At 41.5% G+C, this 24,738-nt stretch overlaps 1 protein-coding gene across 1 annotated transcript; it reads right to left on the bottom strand.

The window, feature by feature from the left end:
- Position 1: 1 nt before the first annotated feature.
- LOC109914916 (pro-adrenomedullin-like) lies at positions 2-1,705 on the bottom strand (the record flags this gene model as incomplete). Its single annotated transcript, XM_020514525.2, has 4 exons — positions 1,577-1,705; positions 1,001-1,109; positions 694-831; positions 2-110 (listed from the first exon to the last, which is right to left on the bottom strand). Coding segments are annotated over exons 2-4 (348 nt in total), but the record flags the coding sequence as incomplete, so codon positions are not given.
- Between the last annotated feature and the right edge of the window lie 23,033 nt (positions 1,706-24,738).

Raw genomic sequence — 24,738 nt, 5'->3', positions numbered from 1 at the left:
TCTGGACCTGGCACGTCCCAAGTTGGCAGCTTGGCCGGTTCAGGTGGAGCTGGGGGAAATGCGGCAAGCCGTGCCGGTAGCGCTTGACGCGGATGTGCGCGTCTGAGCTGCTGAGAGAAAACACACACACGGTCAGTACAGACCCGAGAAACTGGCGCTCAGACCAACTGAGCACAGTTGTACAGTGTCAACTGATTTGTTTTCCTTACAACCCGGGTATAATATCAAACATAGGGAAACATCAGCCCGGGTTTTAAAAAAGTAACATAGCAGGAACAGTTTATAAACCCAAAAATTGAGGTGGAATTTACCGGCAGCTTTGATATACATGTTTTCACGAAGTACATTTAGAGGTTTCTGAGACCCTTGGGAATCTCTCAAACAGCGAAAGGACAGCGAGTCCTGAATCGCACTCGGTTCTCCCCTGTATTTTCCGCTAGTTTCTTAGCGTGAAATCTTGTGCATTTCAAACCAATGCAACCCATTCAGCTACACTCTTATTTATCTAACAGTTCTGCAGTTCCAGATTAGCTGGAGTCCCCCTGCTATTTCCAGTTTAGCTTTCAACTTCAAATCCAATCAATCCACAATTTATTGTGTTGTGAGGTTTGCCCGAGCACCGCCTATATTTGCAAAACCTTCTGGGACCGTTTTTTTTTCAAGTTAGTCGCTCGAAGGACTTGCCTTCATTACCTGGACTGAAGGTTTAAGTTTTCCTTAACGTCTTCTGTCCTCACGAACTCTTGCTGGCTGTTTCCTATCAGACCCTGACTCTTCAGTTTGGAAGCTTTCAGATCCCTCTTTGCTCGGCTTAAAGCCCAAGCGTTCAACCTGCGAACACAAATTCACACGCCCGGTAAGGAAAAGACACAGTCACAAACTGCTGAAGCTCCTCCGTTTAAAAAAGAAACAGTATAAGCATGATATCACGATTCAGCGGGACAGCGATACAAAACCCCGGGGTGTGGTGGGGAGGAAGGAGATACAATGGTAAACTTGCCTTTTTTTAAATGCCGAAGCTACATCCAATTTGGCATCCGCATTGGCATAGGCTGAATAGACAAAACAGCAGTACAGCAGAGCAACGTGAACCATCCTCATGGTGAAACCTGCTGAAAGAAAACAAAAATAGGCAGCATTAGGGCTTTCGCCTGTTTCCAAGCCCTGCTTGTTTTCAGCCCGTGAGCACACTGCTGCTGATAGGCACTTCTCCAGTTCTGGTGATGTGTCAGCAACGCGCTCACGGTCAGTCTTCCCCAGCTTTCGGGGATCAAAAATCTCCGCTCAGCACATGTCACTGCCAGGTTCGTTTTGGTCATTTGTCTTATGAACAATGATGCTTAGATAAAGATCATCAACAAACAGCGGGTTCTGAGGTATTCAAGTACAGCAACATGCTTCGAGACACAAGCGAGTACAACCTGCTATGAAGTATACATTGTTCTGATTACTGCTATCTGTCGCATCATCTCGTTAACATTACAAAATACTGGCAGCTATCAAGGAAAATGGGTGAGAGGTGCAACTTATCAGAAAGTTGTTTAAGTTAGCCAAAGGTAGAACATTCCAGACTTACCTCCAAAGCCTACTTGATGAGATTTTCCAAACGTCTTCAATCCTGTAACTCTGTGGTGTATCCTTATAAAGTCTTTCGCGCAGAGATCGACGTGAAACTGTTATTCTCGATTCGCATTGACTGAGTCCAGAGCCGGAGTCTCTCTTTATAGAATTGCACACGGGGCGGGGATTCAATTGATGGACGGCTCGCAGACAAGACGTGACAATACCAGAGCACATCCTGCAGACCGAATGCGCACATCATTTGATGGGTATGATAAATGCAATCAACTGGCAATTAATTTCTAGACTATAAATTCACCAGATATAGTTAAACACTCAAAAGTTAACTCCTGATATTTGTGAACTGAACATTAAACGTTGCTTTAGCGAAGATATTTAATCGGATTACCATTTACTACAACAAATATTTATACTTCCCAAACTGTTTGCATCTTAATTATACTATAATCTATGGATTTAAAAATATCCTACATGATAATTCTGATTTTACAGTTGAAGAGGTAGCACTAACGATGTTAATGCCTCGAAGTAATTTCATCAGAAACAAGTAGTTTGAAATTGATATCTGTGGAGATGGTGGACAATTTAATTAATCAGATTGATTTATTCAGCAACGGAAATTTTTTTCTGTTGCAATGATTGTACCTTTTGTCAGCGCACATGGCATGAATTGTGTGGCTGGCAGAATATGCTCCAAGTGATTAATGCTTCAACTCGTCTGCTTCCTCAGAGACTCAGTTCGTAATGCCTCTGATATCTCCAGTCATCATTCATTACTCAATCATTGGAATGTAAACCGGAGTGATTGTCACGTACACTCTTCTCGTTTTAGACTTAACGTTTTCCTAACCATTTTAAGTGGTCACACGCCACCGTTGAGGCATTGCGTTAAAAAAAGACTTATTCCGACTCTACCAAAATTCAATAGAACCCTTCTTGGAAATATATGGTCAACATTCATTCCGAAATGACCACTGTTAACAGTTATAACCACTTGCTGTTTTTAGATTGGCTTCCTGACCATGGTCTGACATGGTCACGGGTTCTTGTTGATCTGTCCAGTATTACCCTTCACCTTCTAATATCCTTTCATTAGAAACATAGAAACGTTACTGCGCACAAATAGGCCATTCAGCCCATCATGTCTAAATAAACTAGCCACCGATTCTAATCCCACTGTTCAGTCACTGGTCTGTAGCCTTGTGCTTCAGGTGCAGATCCAGATTTCTTTTAGGTGAGTTGAGGGTTTCCACCTCAGCCACCAAACTGGGAAATTAATTCTTGACACCGTCCTTCCTCTTTGTGAAAATGTTTTCCCTAATGTCTCCTCTAATCCTTCTACCAAACACCTTAAATCTGCGCCTCCTGATACTTGGCCAGTTTACTCGGGGCACTCTGTCTTTAGGACCAGATGTGGCTGTGATCAATGGCTCAGTTCTAGCTGATCAAATATGTATACAATTTCTGTGCATTATTTAACACACGAGTAATGATTTCCTTTAATAAACTAGACCATCGGTTCACAGGAGTTTATTTAAGGCATGTGGTGTTGGAGATCAGAGTGATTCAATTAAACGTATTTCGAAGGTGATTCTTTCTCTAACCTATCGTAGGTGACAGATTTAACGTGAGGGAAGCCGGCGGGACCTATTGAGCCACCTTTAGAGTTGGTCGTTCATGCTTATAGTGAATAATATACAATCATGTCAGGATCTGGCTACAGACAAGAATGGAGTATAAATGCAAATGTCAAATTAATTATTTAACCGTGTAGATAATTTCACCGCGCAGAAAATATACACTCTCTGAGAGCGCAATTGAGTTGTCTCGAACAAAACATTTTGTGAGAAGGACTTAGCTGGCCACCACTCCACTCAGAACAAAGATATTTATCCCGCTGCAACATTCCTGAGATAGCAGTGTCGCTTGTTCCTTCCAAAATTGGCACTTCACCAAACTGCAGCCTTCTCGGAACCTCACTTAGCAACCCAAACTTGGAAATAGTCCGAATGGGAAGCGGGGTTCTGAGAGCACCATTGGCAGAGAGGAAGCAGCAATACCATTCAAATCTCAATTTTTTTTTAGTTCAACATAGAGATAAATAAAACCGCTCCTGTAGATATCTTTAAACGAAAATTTCCACACGTTCCTAAACGTGACTGTATATAGGTGTATATAGGTGACTCTATATCCAGTTTTTAGCATCTCTACAACTTGATAAACTCAATTGCTGAACAAGTCACACAGTTGACAAAATAACATGAATGTTCAATGTTTTCCCTCTCCCATACATCCATTTCTGTTCTCTCAGCTATCCAGATACAATATGCACCTCTAACGCGCTTTTCTGTGTTTTGTAGTCCCGACCCCCCGACATGAGACATGCGTGAGCGCCACGAATTCATTTCATTTTCCTCTCACTCGTCAAGCTTCAAGATTTTTCACAGGCGATCCTCCCACTAAGCACTTCATCACTACCTACAACACAACTTGAGACTTCCTTGTTTTTGCCAGTTTCCTTCTAATTTCATTGAATTGTCACACTATTCCATTCAATTCGCTCTTTCTAGTTTTAATCAACCAGTTCCTGTGTTAGGACACACCACTGGAACATGTAGGAATTGACTATGGCCTTTTGGCTCAAAGGCAAGGATACCATCACTGTATCTATCACAAGAACCTTTACTCTCGTGTATTATTGGCAGGTAATTGGTCGATAATCATCAGGGAGTATTACATTGTTTAATTTAATGTTTTAATGGAAACCTCATTGGGCTTTGTAATTTTTTTAGCATTCTGCCACTTTATGGAATACAGGTGAGTATTTAAATATATAATTTGACCTTTTTCCATAAGAAAATCATATTTCTGTTTTATTTTTGTGTTATATGACTGCGACCATTAGGTTAAGGTAAAAATGTCTCAGTTAAATGGAGTGACTGGGTTCCCCAATCTGCTATCCTGGAGTCATGATAATCACCTATTAAACTCAGAGCGTCAGTCCTATTCATGCTTGTATTTCTTCTTGGCTGGCTTCTTCTTTTAGTTTTTGGGCCAGAGGATTTAGAAAGAGTTGGTTTCACAATTTCAAAAAAAACCCTAATTCATTTTATTAGCCGGTAATGTACATAACGGAGTTTTAAACTTTTATTTATTGTAGAACTAATTACAATTTTGTGCTGTCGACTTTCAGCTGAGTTTTTTTCAAAAAATACTGTATACATAACAGTATATGTATATACTGTAGCATAACACACAGGATTTGTTAGGCCTCCACAGAACAAGTGGCATTTTAAGCAAACAGAAAATGTTGGAGAAACTCAGCAGGTCTCGCAGCATCTTTGGAGAGGGAAACAGTTAACATTTCAAGTCTGATATGATTCTTACGTTACTTCTGTTTCTCTCTGCAAAGATCTGCCAGACCTGCTGAGTTTCTCCAGCATTTATTTCAGATTTCCAGTACCCACAGTATTTTGATCTTATTTAAGTATCATTTTAATGCTTGAGAAATGTTTTGACATTTTCACAGAATGCAAAGCTCAAATTCCCCTTAAATTAAAACTCCCTATCAGAGAAAAAAAATCTTTCACTTTGCGTATTAGTCAACTAGTCAGGGAACAAATGGAAACCACCACAAAGAGAACCAATCAAATTACAAAACGAAATACGAAACCTTTTGAATTATATTTGTTCCCCAATAGTAAATAAACTCCTGCTTATAAAACTAATGTTAGTTGGCTTTCTTTCTGCTCTATACTTGGAATTTCTACCATTGAGTTATACATGAAATATTTCTTGAGTTGATATAATAGATTCAAGAACTGCATTTCCCACCCTGATTCTCTGTAGGATGCTATCAAATATCTCAAAAACATCGGTCCCTTTTCAATGCCTGCCTCATTCTCTGCCGCACAATACAACTGCACGTGAAATTTTTGAAATTTTTTTGATAAACATCTTTGGGCTGTGAAAAGCAGAAAGAAGCTGCAATGCACTCAGAACCCAAGGGTTCAAAATCCTGAGAACCGTTTTGTTTCAAAATATGAAAATAATTAACATTTTTCACAAAAAAAGCCTAGCGACCTCAACTGAGGTGAGAACTAAGAGGCAGCCTGCAACAGACGAAAAATACTGCCCTTCAAAGACAATCAGCTTTCAATTCATTTTAAATTTATATTGTATGCAATATATTGAATTCGCAGAAAACAGTTTCAAATTCTGAAAAATTCTCTGGCCACACTTGTCTGAACTGTGCAACAGATGACAGGGGATAGAGAGACTGAGACCCCAAAAAGTGCAAAGACCAGCTGTAGCAGCAACAGAAGGTTTCAGGGACAGTAATCAGTTAGGAACATAAAATTGTTAGATAAAAAATGACCAAGGCTCATCTTCTACCATCCTGCTGGTCAAATCGATAAATGCTATGATACAATAACAATGATAATGAAATTGTTGACTAATCATTGCAATTAATTGGTTTACAGCAGACTCAGAGAAGGCACAAAGAAAATCCCAAATGTGGAACGATTTGGGAAACGCTGATTCAAGACATCTGTTACTATCACACTTGCTAAATTTGCCACATATATTTCAAATGACTCTCATGTTCTAGCTCAAAATGTTAGTTTCTGATATAAATCTGAGTGATTAGTATACAAACTTGGAAACAGTACTTTTACAAAGTATCAAATCATAAATTTGCTAGGAAAAAATAAGCAATTGAGATTAGACGGGTCTTAGACGTGGTTAAGGGACAGAAAGCAAAGAATTCTGGTGAATGGTAATTTTTCAGGCTGGAAAGGAGTATAGAGTACTGTTCCCCAAAGATGGGAATTACGAGCGCTATTTTTTTGATATGTGTTAATGACCAGGAATTGGTTACAAAGGCATCATATCAAAGCTTCTACATGGCATAAAACACAGAAATGTTGTAAATGGATCATTTTCTTGTTAACAAGATGTAGCAAGTAGTAGGCCACAGAGACCAGTGTTGGGCCCTCAACATTTCACAATTTATATCAATGAATTTCATGAGGGGTCCAGAGGTACGGTTGCTAAATTTGCTGATAACAAAAGATAGGTAGGAAAGTAAGTCATGGAAAGGGAATAAGTAGGGTACAGAGGGATATATATTATTTAAGCAAATATGCAAAGATCTGGCAATTTAAGTATAATGCAAGAAAAAGTAAATTTGTTCATTTTGGTAGGAAGTATGAAAAAGGAGCATGTTACCTAAGTGGTGAGAGATTATAGAACTCCAAGATACAGAGGGATCTGTGTGTCCTAGCATGTGAATCATACAAAGTGAGTAAGTAGGTGCAAGTAGGAAAGCTAATAGATTGGTCAAATGGAATTGAATACAAAAGTAGGGAGGTAGTGCATCAGTTATAAAGTGTGGTGGTGAGATCACATCTGAGTACTATGTAAAGTATTGGATGCCTTCATTATGGAAGGATGTAAATATGTTGGAAGCAGTTCAGGGAAGGTTTACTGGACTAATACTTGTGGAATGGGTTGGTCATCTTTTGAGGAACATCTGGAGAGATTAGGCTCATATCTCCTGGAATTTGCGTCACTTCATTGAACCAGGATCTTGAGGAGTCTTGACAAGATGCTTCCTCTTCTGAGGGAATCTAGAACTGGGGATCACTGTTTAAAGATTTCGGATCATCCATTTAAGACAGAGAAAAGGAAAATTTTTAACTCATCCAGAAGGCCATGAATCACAAACATAGAATGTAGTAGCATATCTCACTTTCTCCCATATCCTTTGACCCATTTAGTCCTAAAAACTGTAACTGTATCTTTCTTGAAAGTTTTCAATGTTTTGGTCTGAACTGTTTCCTGCGTCAGAGAATTCCACAGGTGTGTTAAGAAAATCCTCTTAATCTCTGTCCTAAAAGGCTTACCCCTTAACCTTAGACTCTGACCCTGGTTCTGGACTCCCCAGTCTTCGAAAAGATCCTTCCAACCTCATCTGCCCTATCTAGTCCTAGAATCATAGAATTTACACTACAGAAGGAGGCTATTCAGCCCATTGTGTCTGTACTGATTCCTGAAAGAGCTACCCAGCTTGACCCATTCTCCAGTCCTATCTCCGTAGCCCTTGAAATTCATCACTTTCAATTATATACACAACTCTCTTTTGAAACCTTCTATAGAATCTGTCTCTATTATTCTCCCAGGCATTGCATTGCAAATCCTAACAACTCTCTGAGTAAAGAAGTTTCTCCTCCTCTCACTCCTAACTCTCTTGCTGACAATCTTGAAATTGTGAACCCTAGTTATTGTCATACCAAATAGTGGAAACAGAATATGAGCTTTTACCCTGTTAAAATTATTCATAATTTTGAACACTTTGATAAGCTCACCACTTAATATTCTCTGCTCCAAGCAGAAGCCAGTTTCTCTAATCTTGAATATCCCTAATTCCTAGTGTCATGCTCGTAAATCCCCTTCGCACTCTGTCCAGGGCCTTAGCATCCTTCCTTAAAAGAGGTGCCGAGAACTCAATACAATACCGTAAATGTGGTCTGACCAACAATGTGTAGAGGTGTAGCATCACTTCTCTGCTTTTATACTCTATGCCTCTATTCATAAACCCAAGGATTGTTTAAGCCTTCTTATCAAATATTTCAACTTGTTTGACCACCTTCAGAGAATTGTACACATGAATCCCAAGGTCCCTCTGCTCCTGTATTCCCCTTAAAGTTGTACCATTGAGCCTGTAATATCTCTTCATGTTTCTTCTACCAAAATGCATTACCACACACTTCTCTGCATTGAAAATCATTTGCCAGGTGTCTGTCCATTTGGTCAACTTATCTGTGTTTCTCTAAAGACACTCAGCATCATCTTCACAATTCACTATTTTCCCTAGCTTGGTTTCATCTGCAACTTTAAAGATTTTGCCCTCAACATCCATTTCCAAATTGTTTATAAACATGAGAAAAAGCAAGGGTGACACCACTTTAAACTTGTCGACATTCTGAGAAATGCTTATCTATATCTACCCTCTGTTTCTTATCTTTGAGCGCAACTTCTAATCTATGCTGCCAAGAACCTATCCATCCCAAGCATTTCTAATTTGCTAATCAATCTGCCACATGACACTGTATCAAATGCTTTCTGAAAGTCCAAGTAAATAACATGTACAGATGTACTCTCATCCACTGCCTGTGTCACCTTGTCAAGGAACTCAATCAAATTTGTCAGACATGATTTGTCCTTGACAAAGTCATGTTGACTGTCTAGTGTTAACTTATTTCTAAGTGTATAATACCAAATAATAATATTTATCCAGTGTTATGGCCTCCAACAGTTTTCCCATTATTGATGTCAAGCTGACAGTTCTGTAGTTTTCTGGGTTATCCTTTGCTCATTTCTTAAACATGGTGTCACATTTGCAATCCTCCAGTCCCCTGGGACTAATTCTGTGTTCAGAGAGGCCTGGAAAATTTCTGTCAATAGCTCTGCAATTTGCTGCCTTACCTCTCTCAGCAATTTAGCATACATCCCATTTGGGCCTGGCGACTTCTCTACCTGGAGTGCTGCCAGCCTTTTTAGCACCTCCTCTTTATCTATCACTATACTGCTCAGTTGCTCAACACCCACATTTTTATCTATGCCATTGTCACTATTTTCTATTTTGGTAAAGACAGAAGCAAAGTACTCATTTAGTACTTCTGCCATACCCTTTGCTTTCGTGAGCAGATTACCCTGCTTGTTCCTCATGGGCCCCACTCTATCCCTCATTAATCTTTTATGATTAATATTTTTAAAGTACATTTTGCTGTTTGTTTTTGCACAGCCTGCCATCCTTTGCTCATGCTTCCTCTTATCCTTCCTTATTCCAGCCTTAGCCTCTCTTCCTGATTTTATTGCTAATATTATTCTAGTATTCATCATATGTGTTCTTATTCTTCCCTATTTTCTCATCAATATCCTTGGTCATCCAGGGAACTTGATTCCTTGTACTTATTTCTCATGGGTATGTACCTAGCTTGCACCCTATTCATCTCTCTTTTGAAATTCTCCCTTTTCTTAATCTACTGTTTTATCCAGCAAAAAGCATTTCCAATCATCCTGCTCCAGTTCAATTTTTAGATCCCTAAAATCTACTCTTTTCCAGTCTGGGATCTTAATCATTGACCGATTTTTTTTAACCAACTTAATATTAAACCTTATGATCACTGTTTCGCAAATGCTCCCCACTCTTACCACTTGGTTTTCTTCATTTCCTAGGACCAGATCCAGCACAGCTCCCTCCATGGTACAATTTGAAATGTACTGTTCCAGAAAGTTCTCCTTCACACATTGCAGGAACTCACTGTTTTTTGACACCGGGTGCTCCACAATCCCCTTCTCACTCATGGTGAACGAGCTGACATCTCCCAGAATCCTCCTCAGTCGCCTCTCATCACTGCCCTCTGTTCCTGTTAGAATCTTATAGATTTCTAAGAGATCCACCCGTCACCTCCCGCCACCACCTCATTTTCAAATCTCTGCTGAATATAATACTAACTGATCCAGTCTCTCCTGTACAACAGTCCTGCTATCCCAGTCTGGTAAATCTTCTTTTCACTTACTCAACAACTAGAACTTCCTTGTTCAGATAAAGAGACCAAAACTGCATTTAGTGTTTGTAACAAGGTCAGCCAGGTGGACCTCATAGAATATGAGTTCTCTGATTGGGGCTGTTAATTTGGTCCAATCATGCAACCCTGGCTTACAGTTAGCAACAGGAGTGTCAGATATCCTGACACTCTGAGAGCTGGTTCTGAGGGAGCTGGATCAGTGTCAAGGACGGTCCATGTGTAAATAAAGGGTGACAGGATATTGGCCTGTGTGTGGAATTATTTCGCTGCACAAAGTACTCCAGGAAGCATTGGAACTTCTTTCCTCAAAAGGTGGTGGAAGCAGACTCCTTGAATATTTTTAAGCTGGAGGTAGCTAGGCTCTTCATAAGCAAAGAGGTGAAAGGCTATCGGGGTAGGTTGCAATATGAAGTAATCAGGCAAATCATGATCTTATTGAATGGCAGAACAGGATCAACATGCCATATGGCCAATTCCTGCTCCTAATTTGTACGCTTATACATTTGCTAGGTTAAGATCAGCAGCAGTAGGATACGACCCTAATTGGATACTCATTTTCCACTCAAGGACTTCAATTGCAGGAAGGGTAGGAAGGCTGTCCTTGGGTCTTCCCTCTACAACTTTAATTGGGGTGGAGGCATGAAGTTAGCAGGGTCCCCACTAAACTGATCTCGAGGGATGGCAATGAATTTGGAATTTAGAATGGGAAGATGATATCATAGCCATTTACATTTTGAGGAAATATATGTGGTTTCTTTGGTCTACGTAAAAGAACAGTCTTCCTATGTTTTGTCTTTGATATCTGCTCAGAAAGTTCATCAGAAAAGAAATTGTCTTTTGTGCCAAGGTGCAAAGTATGACCATTTGTAATGCAAAAAGAAAACTAATGCAGAGGTATCATACGTCCTTAAAAGCCCTTTCTAGTCATCTTTTTTTTTAAATGGAATGCACATTTGTGGCTGTTCTGCAATGATTCTTACTCAGTTTTCCTTTCTGCATTCTAATCACATCATAATTTATGTCCAGATGTTAGAGATGAAAATCCATCCCTTTATAATTCAATTCTATCAAATATGAGCAGTTGGAACACATAACATTCTGAGCAAGACATAAATTCCAATGTGTAAAAATTAGTTTTCATATTATGTTTCAATACAACAAATCACTTCACATTCAGAACTTTTTTTATAATGCTTACATGAATTTCTTTGGTCTAAACAGATGTGGAAAAGCTTTTAACAGGGTATTGAAGGCCTTGAGCCACTCTACCTGTCTGTCGTGCACACCCAGTTGCTTCCTGCCTGACCCCTATGGTAATACAATATAAAAATGATGGATATGAGTCTTGGAAGAGCCTGAATGGACACTATCTGGCATTACGTTGATTAACTGGCTAATGTGATATCAGGATTCCAAATTTAGTCAACAAATGCACAGGCAGCTTTTTTGTTGTTCACTCGTCAAACAATAAGCAGGGAGCAGCAAGATTATTCTGCTACTAATGTATTTTAATGAACTGGGCCTTTCGGGTAAAGATATTCTTTTTAATGTTTTCTGTTACAAAGTGTCTGGAAATAGTCTGCAGTATTCTTGGAGGTGCTTTGATGAGTATCTGCATTTGCCAGAGAGCGTTACAATATTGTCACTGTGGAGAATCAGACCAGTAGGTGACTTCTCCACAGAAAGGCTGCATCAAGAATGGGACAATATGGCAGTGCCTCTGGTTATGAAGCATGATGACGAGATGGAGCAGAAGCAGTGGAGAGGGCAGGCTCAATGCAATACCCTCCACCAAATAGGAGCTGGAATCTTCTATCAAATTAAAGCAAGCCAACCAATGCACCAATAGATCTATCTTGGAGGAGCAAATTACTGTAGATGCTGGAATTTGAACTGATAACAACAAATGCTGGACATCACAGCAGATCAGGCAGCATCCATGGAGAGAGCAAGGTTACATTTCAAGTCTGGATGACTCTTCATCAGGGCTGATGTGAAGTGTGGAAGCGGCAGCATTTATGCTATAGTTGGGGGGTGGTGTCATTTGAGTGTACAGTGCTGGGTGAGAAAAGATGTTGATAGTTCTGATTAGTTGATCTATCTTGGTGTGCATGCCCATCAGTACGCTCCTATATACTGCCTTATTGAAATCCCTGCAGCTAATGTTTTTCTGCTATCTCTTCCTTTGTAGCAAACAAACAATACTTACCCTTGTCTAATTGCAGGCTACTCATGCCTGGATAAGTTACAATTGCCTAATCTTTATGCTAGCTTCTTAAGTATAAGCAGTGTCTTAGCTGGTGGCTGTATGTGTCATTTAGTTAGTGCAGTGGTGTTATTTTAACTCATTTGGGGCTGCTACAGCTGACAGGCAACAGTTTTATTGTGTCTGAAAGCAGGAACTGAGAGGGGAGATTTGGTATAAGGGAAGCGCAGTAGGGTGCAAAAAAAGAGTTCTGTGACTATACCAATGGCAGCTTGTGCACCATGCCAGGGTACCAGTATGAGGGGATGTGTTGGGAGATGAAAAGGGATACAACAGTATGATTACACCATCATCGTTAATCTTTTTAGCAACGTCAGATGCCTGGGCACCTCACAGCTGAGGCAATGATATGGACAACTACCTCACACCTAAAACTCAGCAGAAAGAGGCATCATAGTCATAGTTAATCGCAGAGCAAGCTCAACAATCTGAATGGCCTACTCTTGCTGTTATTTTCTATGACTCTAAATAAATTATTATGTCTAAAGGATACTTTGATAAGTACACATTGCAATACCTTGGGATCTGAAAATGTAAAATTACAGACACAACATTGAATGCAATCTTCAAATATCACAATTTAATTGAACAGAATATTCGTACTTCAAATAGAAATTATGCAAAAGTATGTGAAATATTATTTTAAAATCATTTCAGATAATTGGCACAAATTCCTTATAAATATGTTTAAAATAATTTTAAGATGACATTTTTATATCCCCCAAGAGGGTTCCTAATTGTGCTTTTTAGAAAGCCTGGATAAACCTAACAGTTCCCACCAGTTCCACTCTGTTGTGTATTACATTGTACTGCAAGAGAGAGGAAAGAATATCAATAGTTGTGTTGCAATGTATTTGGGTAATGAATAGCTTGAAAAATGTGGAGGCAGTAGGAGGTGGATGTGAGGTGGCAGTATTTACATGTGCATTAGGGTGAGGTGAAATACCTGGATATTAGGCATGAATCTTTAGAGGCAGAGAGTGCTACTGGATGTATGAAAGGGGTATGGCGCATTGAGCAGTGTGAGAGGCTGATAGTATAATGGATTAGAGATGTTATGTGAGGATGCATTCACTGAAGTTGACCATCCATGTGAGATTATTGCAATTCTTGAGGTAATGCTGCCAGGTTTTTAGGTCTACTCAGGAAGTTGACATTCCTGGCCACTTCCTGGTGATCCTTGAGTTTCTTGCAAGATCATTACTATCTCTCCTGTCTGTACTACTGTTATCTTCAGCTCTGCATTTGTCAAAGTGGAACTCTCTCTTTGCTCTGGTGTTAATTTTGCAATAATTTACGAGATGGCAATTTTTTTCACTTCAAGGGACAACTTCCCTTTAAGAAGTGTAAGCTGGCTTTTCCACTTAGACTGTGAACAACACAAAGGCCACAGGCAGGTTGGATGTGGGGACAATCATGTGGGACCACTTCAGTCAATGCTGCAAACATGTAATGAGGAGTGTGCATTAATTTGCAACTAAATTTACACACCTTAATCTTCATCGGTGTGATAAGGGAATGAATTTGGTACTCAGCCGTAGAGTGAGACAGGCACACATGAAATTCAGAATCAAATAGAGCATCAAATGGCCTGTAAATTCACAATAAGCTGGTTTCTCATTATTAATGTAAATCAATTACACATCTATAAAGTGTTCTACAGTAATTTCTTGGGCACTAACTAGAACATATAGAACAAAGAACATAGAACAATACAGCACAGTACAGGCCCTTCGGCCCACAATGTTGTGCCGACCTATTATCTTACTAAGATCAATCTATCTTTTTACTATCCTCCATGTGCCTATCCAAGAGTCGCTTAAAAGTCTCTAAAGTATCTGACTCCACTACCACTCCCAGCAGCGCATTCCACACACCCACCACACTCTGTGTGAAGAACCTACCTCTGACATCTCCCCTACACCTTCCTCCAATCACCTGAAAATTATGCCCACTCGTAATAGTCATTTCCGCCCTGGGATAAAGTCTCTGGCTATCCACTCTATCTATGCCTGTCATCATCTTGTACACCTCTATCAAGTCACCTCTCATCCTTCTTCGCTCCAATGAAAAGAGCCCGAGCTCCCTTAATCTTTCCTCATAAGACCTGCCCTCCAGTCCAGGCAGTATCCTGGTAAATCTCCCCTGCACCCTCCCTGAAGCTTCCACATCTTTCCTATAATGAGGTGACCAGAACTGAACACAATATTCCAAGTGTGGTCGAACCAGAGTTTTATAGAACTGCAGCATAACCTCACGGCTCTTTAACTCAATTCCCCTGCCAATGAAAGCCAACACACCATACACCTTCTTTACAACCCTATCAACTTGGATCGCAACTTTGAGGGATCGATGGACTTGGACCCCAAGATCCCTCTGTTCCTCCACACTACCGAGAATCCTGCCATTAACCCTGTATTCTGCATTCAAATTCAACCTTCCAAAATGAATCACTTCACATTTTTCTCGGTTGAATTCCATCTGCCACTTCTTTGCCCAGCTCTGCATCATGTCAATGTCCCGTTGCAACCTACAACAGCCCTCCACACTGTCCACAACTCCACCAACCTTTGTGTCAAAAGCAAAATTACTAACCCACCTTTCCACTTCCTCATCCAAATCATTTATAAAGATCACAAAGAGCAGAGGTCCCAGAACAGATCCCTGCGGAACACCACTGGTCACCGAGCTCCAGGCTGAATACTTTCCATCTACTACCACCCTCTGTCTTCTATTGGACAGCCAGGTTTGTATTCAGACAGGCAAATTTCCTTGAATCCCATGCCTCCTTACTTTCTGAATAAGCCTACCATGTGGAACCTTATCAAATGCCTTGCTAAAATCCATGCACACTACATCCACTGCTCGACTTTCATCAATGTGTTTTGTCACATCCTCAACGAATTCAATAAGGCTTGTGAGGCATGACCTGCCCCTCACAAAGCCATGTTGGCTATTTCTAATCAAACTGTGCTTTTCCAAATAATCATAAATACTATCTCTCAGAATCTTCTCCAATAATTTGCCCACCACAGAAGTAAGACTGACGGTCTGAAATTTCCAGGATTATTCCTATTCCCTTTCTTGAACAAGGGAATGACATTTGCCACCCTCCAATCTTCTGGTACTACTCCAGTGGACAGTGAGGACGCAAAGATCATTGCCAAAGGGGCAGCAATCTCTTCCCTCAGTTCCTGTAGTAACCTTCAGTAAATCCTGTCTGGCTTAGGGGACTTATCTATCCCGATGTTTTTCAAAATTTCTAGCACATCCTCCTTCCTAACATTAACCTGTTCGAGCATATCTGCCTGTTTCATGCTGTCCTCACAAACGTCAAAGTCCCTCTCACAGGTGAATACTGAAGCAAAGTATTCATTAAGGACCTCCCCTACCTCCTCTGACTCCACACACAAGTTCCCTCCACTATCCTTGATTGGCCCGACCCTCACTCCAGCCATTCTCTTGTTCCTCACATAAGTATAGAAAGCCTTGGGGTTTTCCTTGATCCTACCCACTAAGGTTTTCTCATACCCGCTTCTAGCTCTCCTAAGTCCATTCTTCAGTTCCTTCCCGGCTACCTCGTAGACCTCTAGAGCCCTGTCCGATCCTTGCTTCCTCAACCTTACGTAAGCTTCCTTCTTCCTCTTGACTAGGTGTTTAACATGTCTTGTCACCCGAGGTTCCTTCACCTTACAATTTGTTCCTTGCCTCAGTGGGACAAACCTATCCAGTACCTGTAGCAACTGCTCCCTAAACAACCTCCACATTTCTGTTGTGCATTTCCCTGAAAACATCAGATCCCAATTGGTGCTCCGTGGTTCTTGCCTAATAACATAGTAATTCCCCCTCCCCCAATTAAATACTTTCCCATACCGTCTGCTCCTATCCCTCTCCATGACTATAGTAAAGGTTAGGGAGTTGTGATCACTATCACCGAAATGCTCTCCCACCGAGAGATCTGACACCTGACCTGGTTCGTTGCCAAGCATCAAATGCAATATGGCCTCCCCTCTAGTCGGCCTATCTAAATATTGAGTCAGAAATTCTTCCTGGACACACCCGACAAAATCTGCTCCATCCAAACTATTTGCACTTAGGTGGTTCCAGTCTATATCAGGGAAGTTGAAGTCACCCATGACAACAACCCTATTATGTCTACACCTTTCCAGAATCTGTCTCCCAATCTGTTCCTCAGTGTCTCTGTGGCTTTTGGGGGGGTCTATAGAAAACTCCCAATAAAGTGACTGCTCCTTTCCTGTTTCTGACTTCCACCCGTACTGATTCAGTGGAGAAACCCTCTTCCACGACCTCCCTTTCTGCAGCTGTGATACCATCCCTGATTAGCAATGCCTCTCCCCCAGCTCTTTTACCTCCCTCCCTATTTCTTTTGAAACATCTGTACCCCGGAACATCCAACAACCGTTCTTGCCCCTGTGTTATCCAAGTCTCTTTAATGGCCACAACATCGTAGTTGCAAGTACTGATCCATGCTCTAAGTTCGTCACCCTTATTCCTGACACTTCTTGCATTAAAGTAGACATACTTCAACGCATTGCACTGACTGCCACTTTGCCCTATCAACTGCTTATCCTTTCTCATAGATTCTCTGCTTGCTCTGTCTGTCTGTACACTAGCTACCCCATCCTCTGATCTCTATCTCTGGTTCCCATCCCCGTGCCAAACTCGTTTAAACCCTCCTGAAGAGCTCTAGCAAACCTCCTGCCCAGGATATTGGTGCCCCTCCAGTTCAGGTGCAACCTGTCCCTCCTGTACAGGTCCCACCTTCCCCAGAAGGTATCCCAATGATCCGCAAACCTGAAGCTCTCCCTCCTACACCAGCTCTGTAGCCACATGTTCAGCTGCGCTCTCTCTCTGTTTCTAGCCTCACTAGCCCGTGGCACCAGTAGTAGTCCTGAGATTTCTACTCTACTCATCCTGGCTTTCAGCTTCCATCCTAACTCCCTATAATCACTTTTCAGGTCCTTATCCCATTTCCTAGCTATGTCATTGGTACCGATGTGTACCATGACTTCTGGCTGCTGTCTCTCCCCCTTAAGAATCCTGAAGACCTGATCTGAGACATCCCTGATCCTGGTACCCAGGAGGCAACATACCATCCAGGAATCTTGCTCACTACCACAGAATCTCCTGTCTGTTTCCCTAACCAGTGAATCTCCTATCACTATCACTCTCCTATTCTCCCCCCTTTCCTTCTGAGCCACAGAGCCAGGCTCACTGCCGGAGACCTGGCCGCTCTGGCTTTCCCCTGGTAGCTACCCCCCCGCACCTCCCGTCAGCAGTATCCAAAATGGTATACTTACTATTGAGGGGATCCCTACACTGTCTGCCTATTCCCTTTCCCCCTCCTGACAGTCACCCAGCTACCATTTTCCTGTACCTTGGGTGTGACCACTTCCTTATAAGTCATCTCTATCACCCCCTCAGCCTCCTGAATGATCCAGAGTTCATCCAGCTCCAGCTCTAGTTCCCTAATGCGGTCTGTGAGGAGCTGGAGTTGGGTGCACTTCTCGCAGATGAAGTCAGAAGGGACACTAGTAGTGACCCTTACCTCCCACATCCTACAAGAGGAGCATGCAACTGCCTTAGCTTCCATTCCCTCTACTCTAGACTGCCAAAAGAATAAAGAAAAAGAAAAAACCTTACCTTACTGACCCTCGACACGGTCTTCTTTTTTGGTTAGAGGAGGAGGATGGGTGGGAGACACTACACGTGTAGTGTTTCGGGTTTAGACAATGCCCAATTATAAAAGTTCACTTCTCGGCTTGCACTCTTACCATTGCCGCCGCTCGAAGCAAGTAGGTCACTGACTCATGAGCTAAGTTTTTATAAGGAAAACCTTACCTTCCCGGCTGCCCCCTGGCTCGCGCGCTCTCCACTCCTGCCGCTGAAAGCAATTAGCATCCTCACAGTCCTTGTGGTAGTTCTGACACACTTGGGAGATTCTTGTGCCTGTCGTACTTTTTTCATCATTATATAATGTTTCTTTGTATAAACATAAATTTGTAAGTGATTTAATTTGAATTCTGTGTCAGCCTGAGTTTTAAATAATCCAAAGAGTAAGCATCATGATATTAGCATTTTATTCAATTTGTAAAAGTTTTGATCCAACTTAAGTCTTGTTCCAAAAATAACTTTACTTGGAACGGTAATTATATGCTTATTCTGTTTCATTTGAGTCATTTAAAGGTCAATGCCCCATCATAAATAATTTTTGTTGCAACCATTTAGCAATGATATATATTTTCTGGAGAATGTTATACTATTGGGAACTGTTGGGTTTGTCCAGGCTTTCTAAAAAGAACAATTAGGAATCTTCTAGGGAGATATAAAAATTTAATCTTAAAATAATTTAAAAATATTTATAAGGAATATGTGCCAATTATCTGAAATGATTTTAAAATAAGATATCACATATTTTCATATAATTCCTATTTGAACTATGGATATTCAGTGCAATTAAAATTGCGATATTTGAAGATTACAGCTAATGTAATGCCTAATTCACATTTTGAAATACCAATATATTACAATGTGTACTTATCAAAGTGTCCTTTAGACCTAATAATTTATGTAGACACATAGAAAATAAGAGCAAAGTAGGCCATTCAGATCATTGAGTCTGCTTCCACATTTGATAAACTAAAGCTGATCCTCTGTCAGATACCACTGTCCTGTTCCCTCCCTACATCCCTCGATGCCTTTACCATTTAGATGTGGAGGTGCTGGTGTTGGACTGGGAGGTCAGAAATCACACGACACCTAGTTATAGAACAACACCTGTCGGACTATAACCTGGTGTTGTGTGATTTCTGACCTTTACCATCCAGAAATCTAAGTATTTCTTTCTTAAATATATTCAGTAACTTGGACCTCACTACTTTTTGTGGTCATGAATTTCACAGAGTCACCACCCTCTGAGTGAAGAAATTGTTCCTCATCTCAGTGTTAAATGGCACACACACGCGTGCACACACAGACACACACACACGCCCTGTCTCATTCTTCTAAACTCCACTGTGTACAGTTGTAGTCAATCGAATTGCTCCTTATATGGCAAACCTGCTATCCTGTGAATCAGTCTAGTAAATCAGACTGGTAAAGTATAAGCATATATTTGAAAACAAAAAATGATGGAGATCACAATGGGCATCCACAGAATGAAAGCAAGCTAACATTTTGTGTCTAGATGACTCTTCATTGGAGCTGAAGTGAAGTGTGGAGGGGGAAGCATTTATGCAGTAATGGGGGTGGTGGTGTTGGAGTGCTGGGTCAAAAGGATGTTGATAGTTCAGATTAAGTGATTGGAATGTGAGAAAGGCAGAACAATGGTGTGTCTAGCTGTCAGACTGGAAAAAACAGACAGTCCCACTAGGGTGGAGGAAGGGGAGAGAGGGTGACAGAGAACGTAACAAGCAAAGCTAAAAGAAAGGGAAGGAATGGGTCCACAATTTGAAGGCGTTGAACTCAATATTGAGTCCAGAAGGTTGTAAAGTGCCTCGTTTGAAGATGTTGCTCCTCCAGTTTGCGCTGTGATTGCTGGAGCATTGCAGCATGCTGAGGACAGACAAGTGAGCATGTGAGCAGGATGCTCTGTTAAAATGACCAGCTACAGGAAGGTCTGGATCATGCTTGCACACAGACCGGAGGTGAGGTGTTCTGCAAAGTGGTTCTTCAGTCTGCATTTAGTTTCTCCAATGTGGTGTAGGCCACTTTGGGTGCAATGAACACAATACACAAGATTGGAGGAGGTACAGGTGAAATGCTGCTTCGCCTGGAAAGAGGTTTTGGGCCCTTGTTTAACAAGGAGGGGGCAAAGGGGCAGGTATTGCACCTTCTGTGGTTACATGGGAAAGTACTGTATGGAGGGGAGGGGTGATGTTAGTGGTCGATGAATGGATCAGAGACTACTAATACCAACCCCTCTTCTCATAACACCTACCCACGTAGGTGCAACATCTGCCCCTTTGTCCCCTCCCTGATCCCATACAAAGGCCTAAAACATCTTTCCAGGTGAAGCAGGATTTCACCTGAACCTCCTCCAATCTTCTGTGTTGTATTTGTGTTCATACAGTGTAGTCCATGATCAGTAATGCAAAGTTACTTGGCAAGACTTTTGGATTGTCATGTTAAATCTGCAGGCTACACCTCAAGACCTCAAGGTTTACCTTCTACTGCGGCTTTATTGATTGGACGGTCCTTGATTTGTTAAACATGTTTTAAGAACACATTTTAACATCTTGTTAAACATTTGTTAAAATGTTGTTTTAACATCTAAATATATGTTTACCAATCGTTCAGGTTGTTCCACAAACTTGATTGTACTGCTTTCTCGCTTCTGCCTATGATTGGTGTAAGAGTGAGAACAATCTTGGCTTGCACAGTATCGTGTGGTTTCACAGGAATCACAACTTATGGATATGGCTAAGTCCTAAACACAAGATTTTCTTAAACCTGTCAATTAATGAGGGCTTCCAGGGAAGTAGTTATTCAACAATTTTCTTGTTAGGGACATTTTTTTTGCTGTATCTTAACAAATTTGCCTCATTTACTATCTATACCATCTAATTTGTAGCCTTCAGTCCCAATTCTAGCCCCATTCTTCCAACCACAGTTCCCAAAACAACTTGCCAGTCATCAGATATCCACTGAAAGACAGGCTTCTGTGCTGCCCACACTATCTTTAAAAGGCTCTGTGCACCTGGAGCAATGTTGGCAGTCTGGTGTTGCCCCTCACCAGCAGCCACAAAGCCACTGCTGACAGCACATAGATGGCATGGTTGACATTCCCTCACACATGCAATCCTGTTCTCTCACCCTAGACACTGTTTAACTACTAGGCTACACAATTTACCTGTTCTTAGCTACATCTGTCTCAACGCCCTCTCTAGATCACTGCTAAACTGTCCTCAATGCCCACTGTAAGCCTAGATTTTGTCACTGTTCATTACATGAACATCACATACTGGCAAACAATCAGACAATTCCAAAAACAAGCTTTTATTTACAATCAATAAGAGCTAACACAAACAAAATGAACAGAGACTGCAGTTCATCTCCACAATGCAAACAAAATACTGGCATGATGACGAATGACTATTTTGCATTCCATCTAGTGCTCATTGAGTAGAAAAATAATTAATCAGTTCCTGCCTGCCTTGTAGTACCCGATGTAGCTGACCACTGTCATGCACAAGGAGAGATTCCACCTCTGCAGTGTGCTTGTCCTCAGTAAAGTGGTCCCATGTCTCCGTAATGAGCACATCGTCTCATTGCCTGCTCCAATTGTGCAAAGCACAGCACGCCTGGAAGATATGGCACACTTTGTCTGCACACCACTGGAGATTACACCCACCCGTACACACAAACACACACACGTGATCCTGGATCACCTGAGCAATGGTTGGATGAAAGTCCTTTCTATTGATGAATTCTGCAGTATTGTGATATGGTCCTTTCAGTGCAATGTGCCGCACAGTCAATGGCAATGTGATCTGGGGGATGCCAGCTACATTTCTGAATCCTACTGGCTAGGCTGCAGCACTGACCTTGTAATTGAGAAACTAAATGAACTGGTTTGATCTTGCACAGATGGCCTCAGCCATTGTCCTCAAGTATTTGTGGGTGCATGAATGAAAGATCTCAAATAGGTTTCCCACTGCTCCCTGAAAGGGGCCAGTGGCATAGAAGTTCAACATAGTTGTCACATTAACAGGAAGAACTGGGAGAGGATGGCCTCCCACACTTGGCGCCCTTGGGTCCTGCTCTGGAATCCTGCATTGTTCCATCACAGTGTCCTGGGACATAGAAAGCTTGTGTTGGTGCTGCATCTTGGTCATCCCCAGGAAAAGGGGCGAAAAATCCCTCCTGTAAACCCAACACATCCTAGAGGCACTATAGCTGCAACTGTGCCTGTACAAGATGCTCCTCCATGGTGGTCTGCTACTGCTCGTGGGTTTTCTGTGAGCCTTGGTCCTCCTGTATCAGCCTTCGGCTTCTTGGAAAGCAGCCACAGTGATCAACATCCCACCTGTGGCTGGGCATATGACTCTTGCTGGCAATGACCTGCTTTGGAAACATACGGAGCAAAACAGGTTCTTAGCTCTGAGATAATCAGTGGTAGCATAGATGAGGGTTGCACACACTTCTCCACATAGTGAGACATGCAGCACCCCAAGAACTAGGCCTCTGTCTCAATAATTCAGTCAGCATCATCCTCAGCATGTGCACCAACTTGGCGATGGTGCTGCGCAAGTTAATTGACCAACGGGGAGGCAATGGCCTAGTGGTATTAAACCTGGACTGTTAATCCAGAGACCTGGATAATGTTCTGTGGAGCTGGGTTTGAATCCTGCCATGGCAGATGGTGAAATTTGAATTCAATAAATATCTGGAATTAGGAGTCTAATGATGACTATGAATCCATCGTCAATTGTCGGGAAAACCCACCTGGTTCACCAATGCCCTTTAGGGAAGGAAACTGCCATCCTTACCTGGTCTGGCTTACATGTGACTCCAGACCCACAGCAATGTGGTTGATTCTGAACTTCCCTCTGGGCAATTAGGAAGGGGCAATAAATGCTGCCTAGCCAGCGACACCCCTCATCGCGTGAATGAATTAAAAAAACACATTATACATTCAAATGGAGTGCTTGCTGCACTTCTTCTCATCCCAGATCTACATCAATCAGGAAACTTATTGCATTCAGTAGAGTCCACCATTACAGATGATTAAGCAATTGTCTCCACCTCTCGCAGCACCTTGCAAGGTTCACAAGTTATAGGACACTTTTGGCCAATATTCACTTCTTTTTAAGCCAATTTTGACCTCACTGAGATAGCAATGTTCAATTTATAATGACTAATGGCAAGGTGTAAATAACCTTCAATCAGCATTTGAACCCTCAACATTCAACTCTGCAGGTATTGCAAATGGACAATGAAATGTATTTGCACCTTCAAAGTCCAGTGTCCAGCAGATTCTGATCCAATGCTTTCCCCATCAAATTAACATTGACTCTGCCCACCCTGGGTAATGTCCCAGCCATTTTCCAGTGCAGTTAGTGATAGGCCACTGGAGTCTAAACACAAGGGGCCTTCATCTTCATCGAATGCTTATTGCATTATAACAACAAGTACAGTTTATACTTTCTGCCAGGTATAATTGTTAAGAACACTTAAGAACCAAATAAAGTACATCCACTCCCTTTGGGTACTGGGGTAGAACTCAACTGCCTCTACCAAAGACTGTGTGACATCATCAGACCAGGTGGTGTTCAATGTAACATGAACATTAACTCCTTCTTAATCATTACCTTATACCAAATCTGACCTCAAGCTTTTCTTCCCATTGCTAGCCATTGTACATTAATATTTCTAAATTTATTACCAGCCCATCTCCTCTCAAGTCTCTGACTTCACCAATGCAGGTGGTCTGGGCAGTTCACAATTTTGTCAGGATATACTCTGCTCAGAATTGGAAGAATGGTTGACCTTCCACCTGAGCTCGACTTTAATACTAGCCTGTGGATAATTTCTCCTCTGTAGAATATTTTACCTCCTGGATATCCTTTCCAGAGGAGATCATTTTTTGGTGACACACACATGGTCCTTATCTGTTGGGGGAAGAGGTTAGTGGCTGTGGGAAGTGTCAGATAGCTCATTTGGCTGGATACTTGGTTTGGAATGCTGAGTGACTCATCAGTGTGGGTTCAATTTCCACACCACGCTTTCTCAACCTTGCCCCTCACCTGAAGAATGGTGACCCTCAGGGTAAATTGCCCACAAGTTATTTCTCTCTAAGACAGCAGCCCTACGGGACTATGGTGACCTTACCATATCCTGTCTGGAAGGCCTTTAATCTCCTGCAATCACTTTACAGATAAACCTTTCCTTGATAACTCAGCTAGGTGCTCCCTAACTTCATCCAAGGGACCTTTAATTTTGTAATTGCCCATCATGGAAGACAGCTGCTCTGTTGAAACAAATATTTTATTTCTTATAGTATCCTGGATTTCTGGAACGGTGATGGCTTTGTGATTGGAAAAGGTTTTTTTTATCTTTGCAGTATTCCGGATACTTAAGCCAGATAATTTCTTCTTTTGACAATGTCCTGAACTATAGATATTGGCCTGGCAGACATGGAACTTTATCATGCAACTATAATGTGCAACTTATCTCTCTCAATTTGTTGATCAGATTGGATGTCTTCAATCGCCCTCTCTGGTTGTTTGAGTGAAAAAATAAACTTTTTGACATTTTCAGTTGTTATTGAAA

This window comes from Rhincodon typus, chromosome 17, assembly GCF_021869965.1.
Source record: "Rhincodon typus isolate 14 chromosome 17, sRhiTyp1.1, whole genome shotgun sequence".
Lineage (NCBI taxonomy): Eukaryota > Metazoa > Chordata > Chondrichthyes > Orectolobiformes > Rhincodontidae > Rhincodon > Rhincodon typus.
Note: the sequence above shows the minus strand (reverse complement) of the source record. Positions and strands in the feature narration are given on the sequence as shown.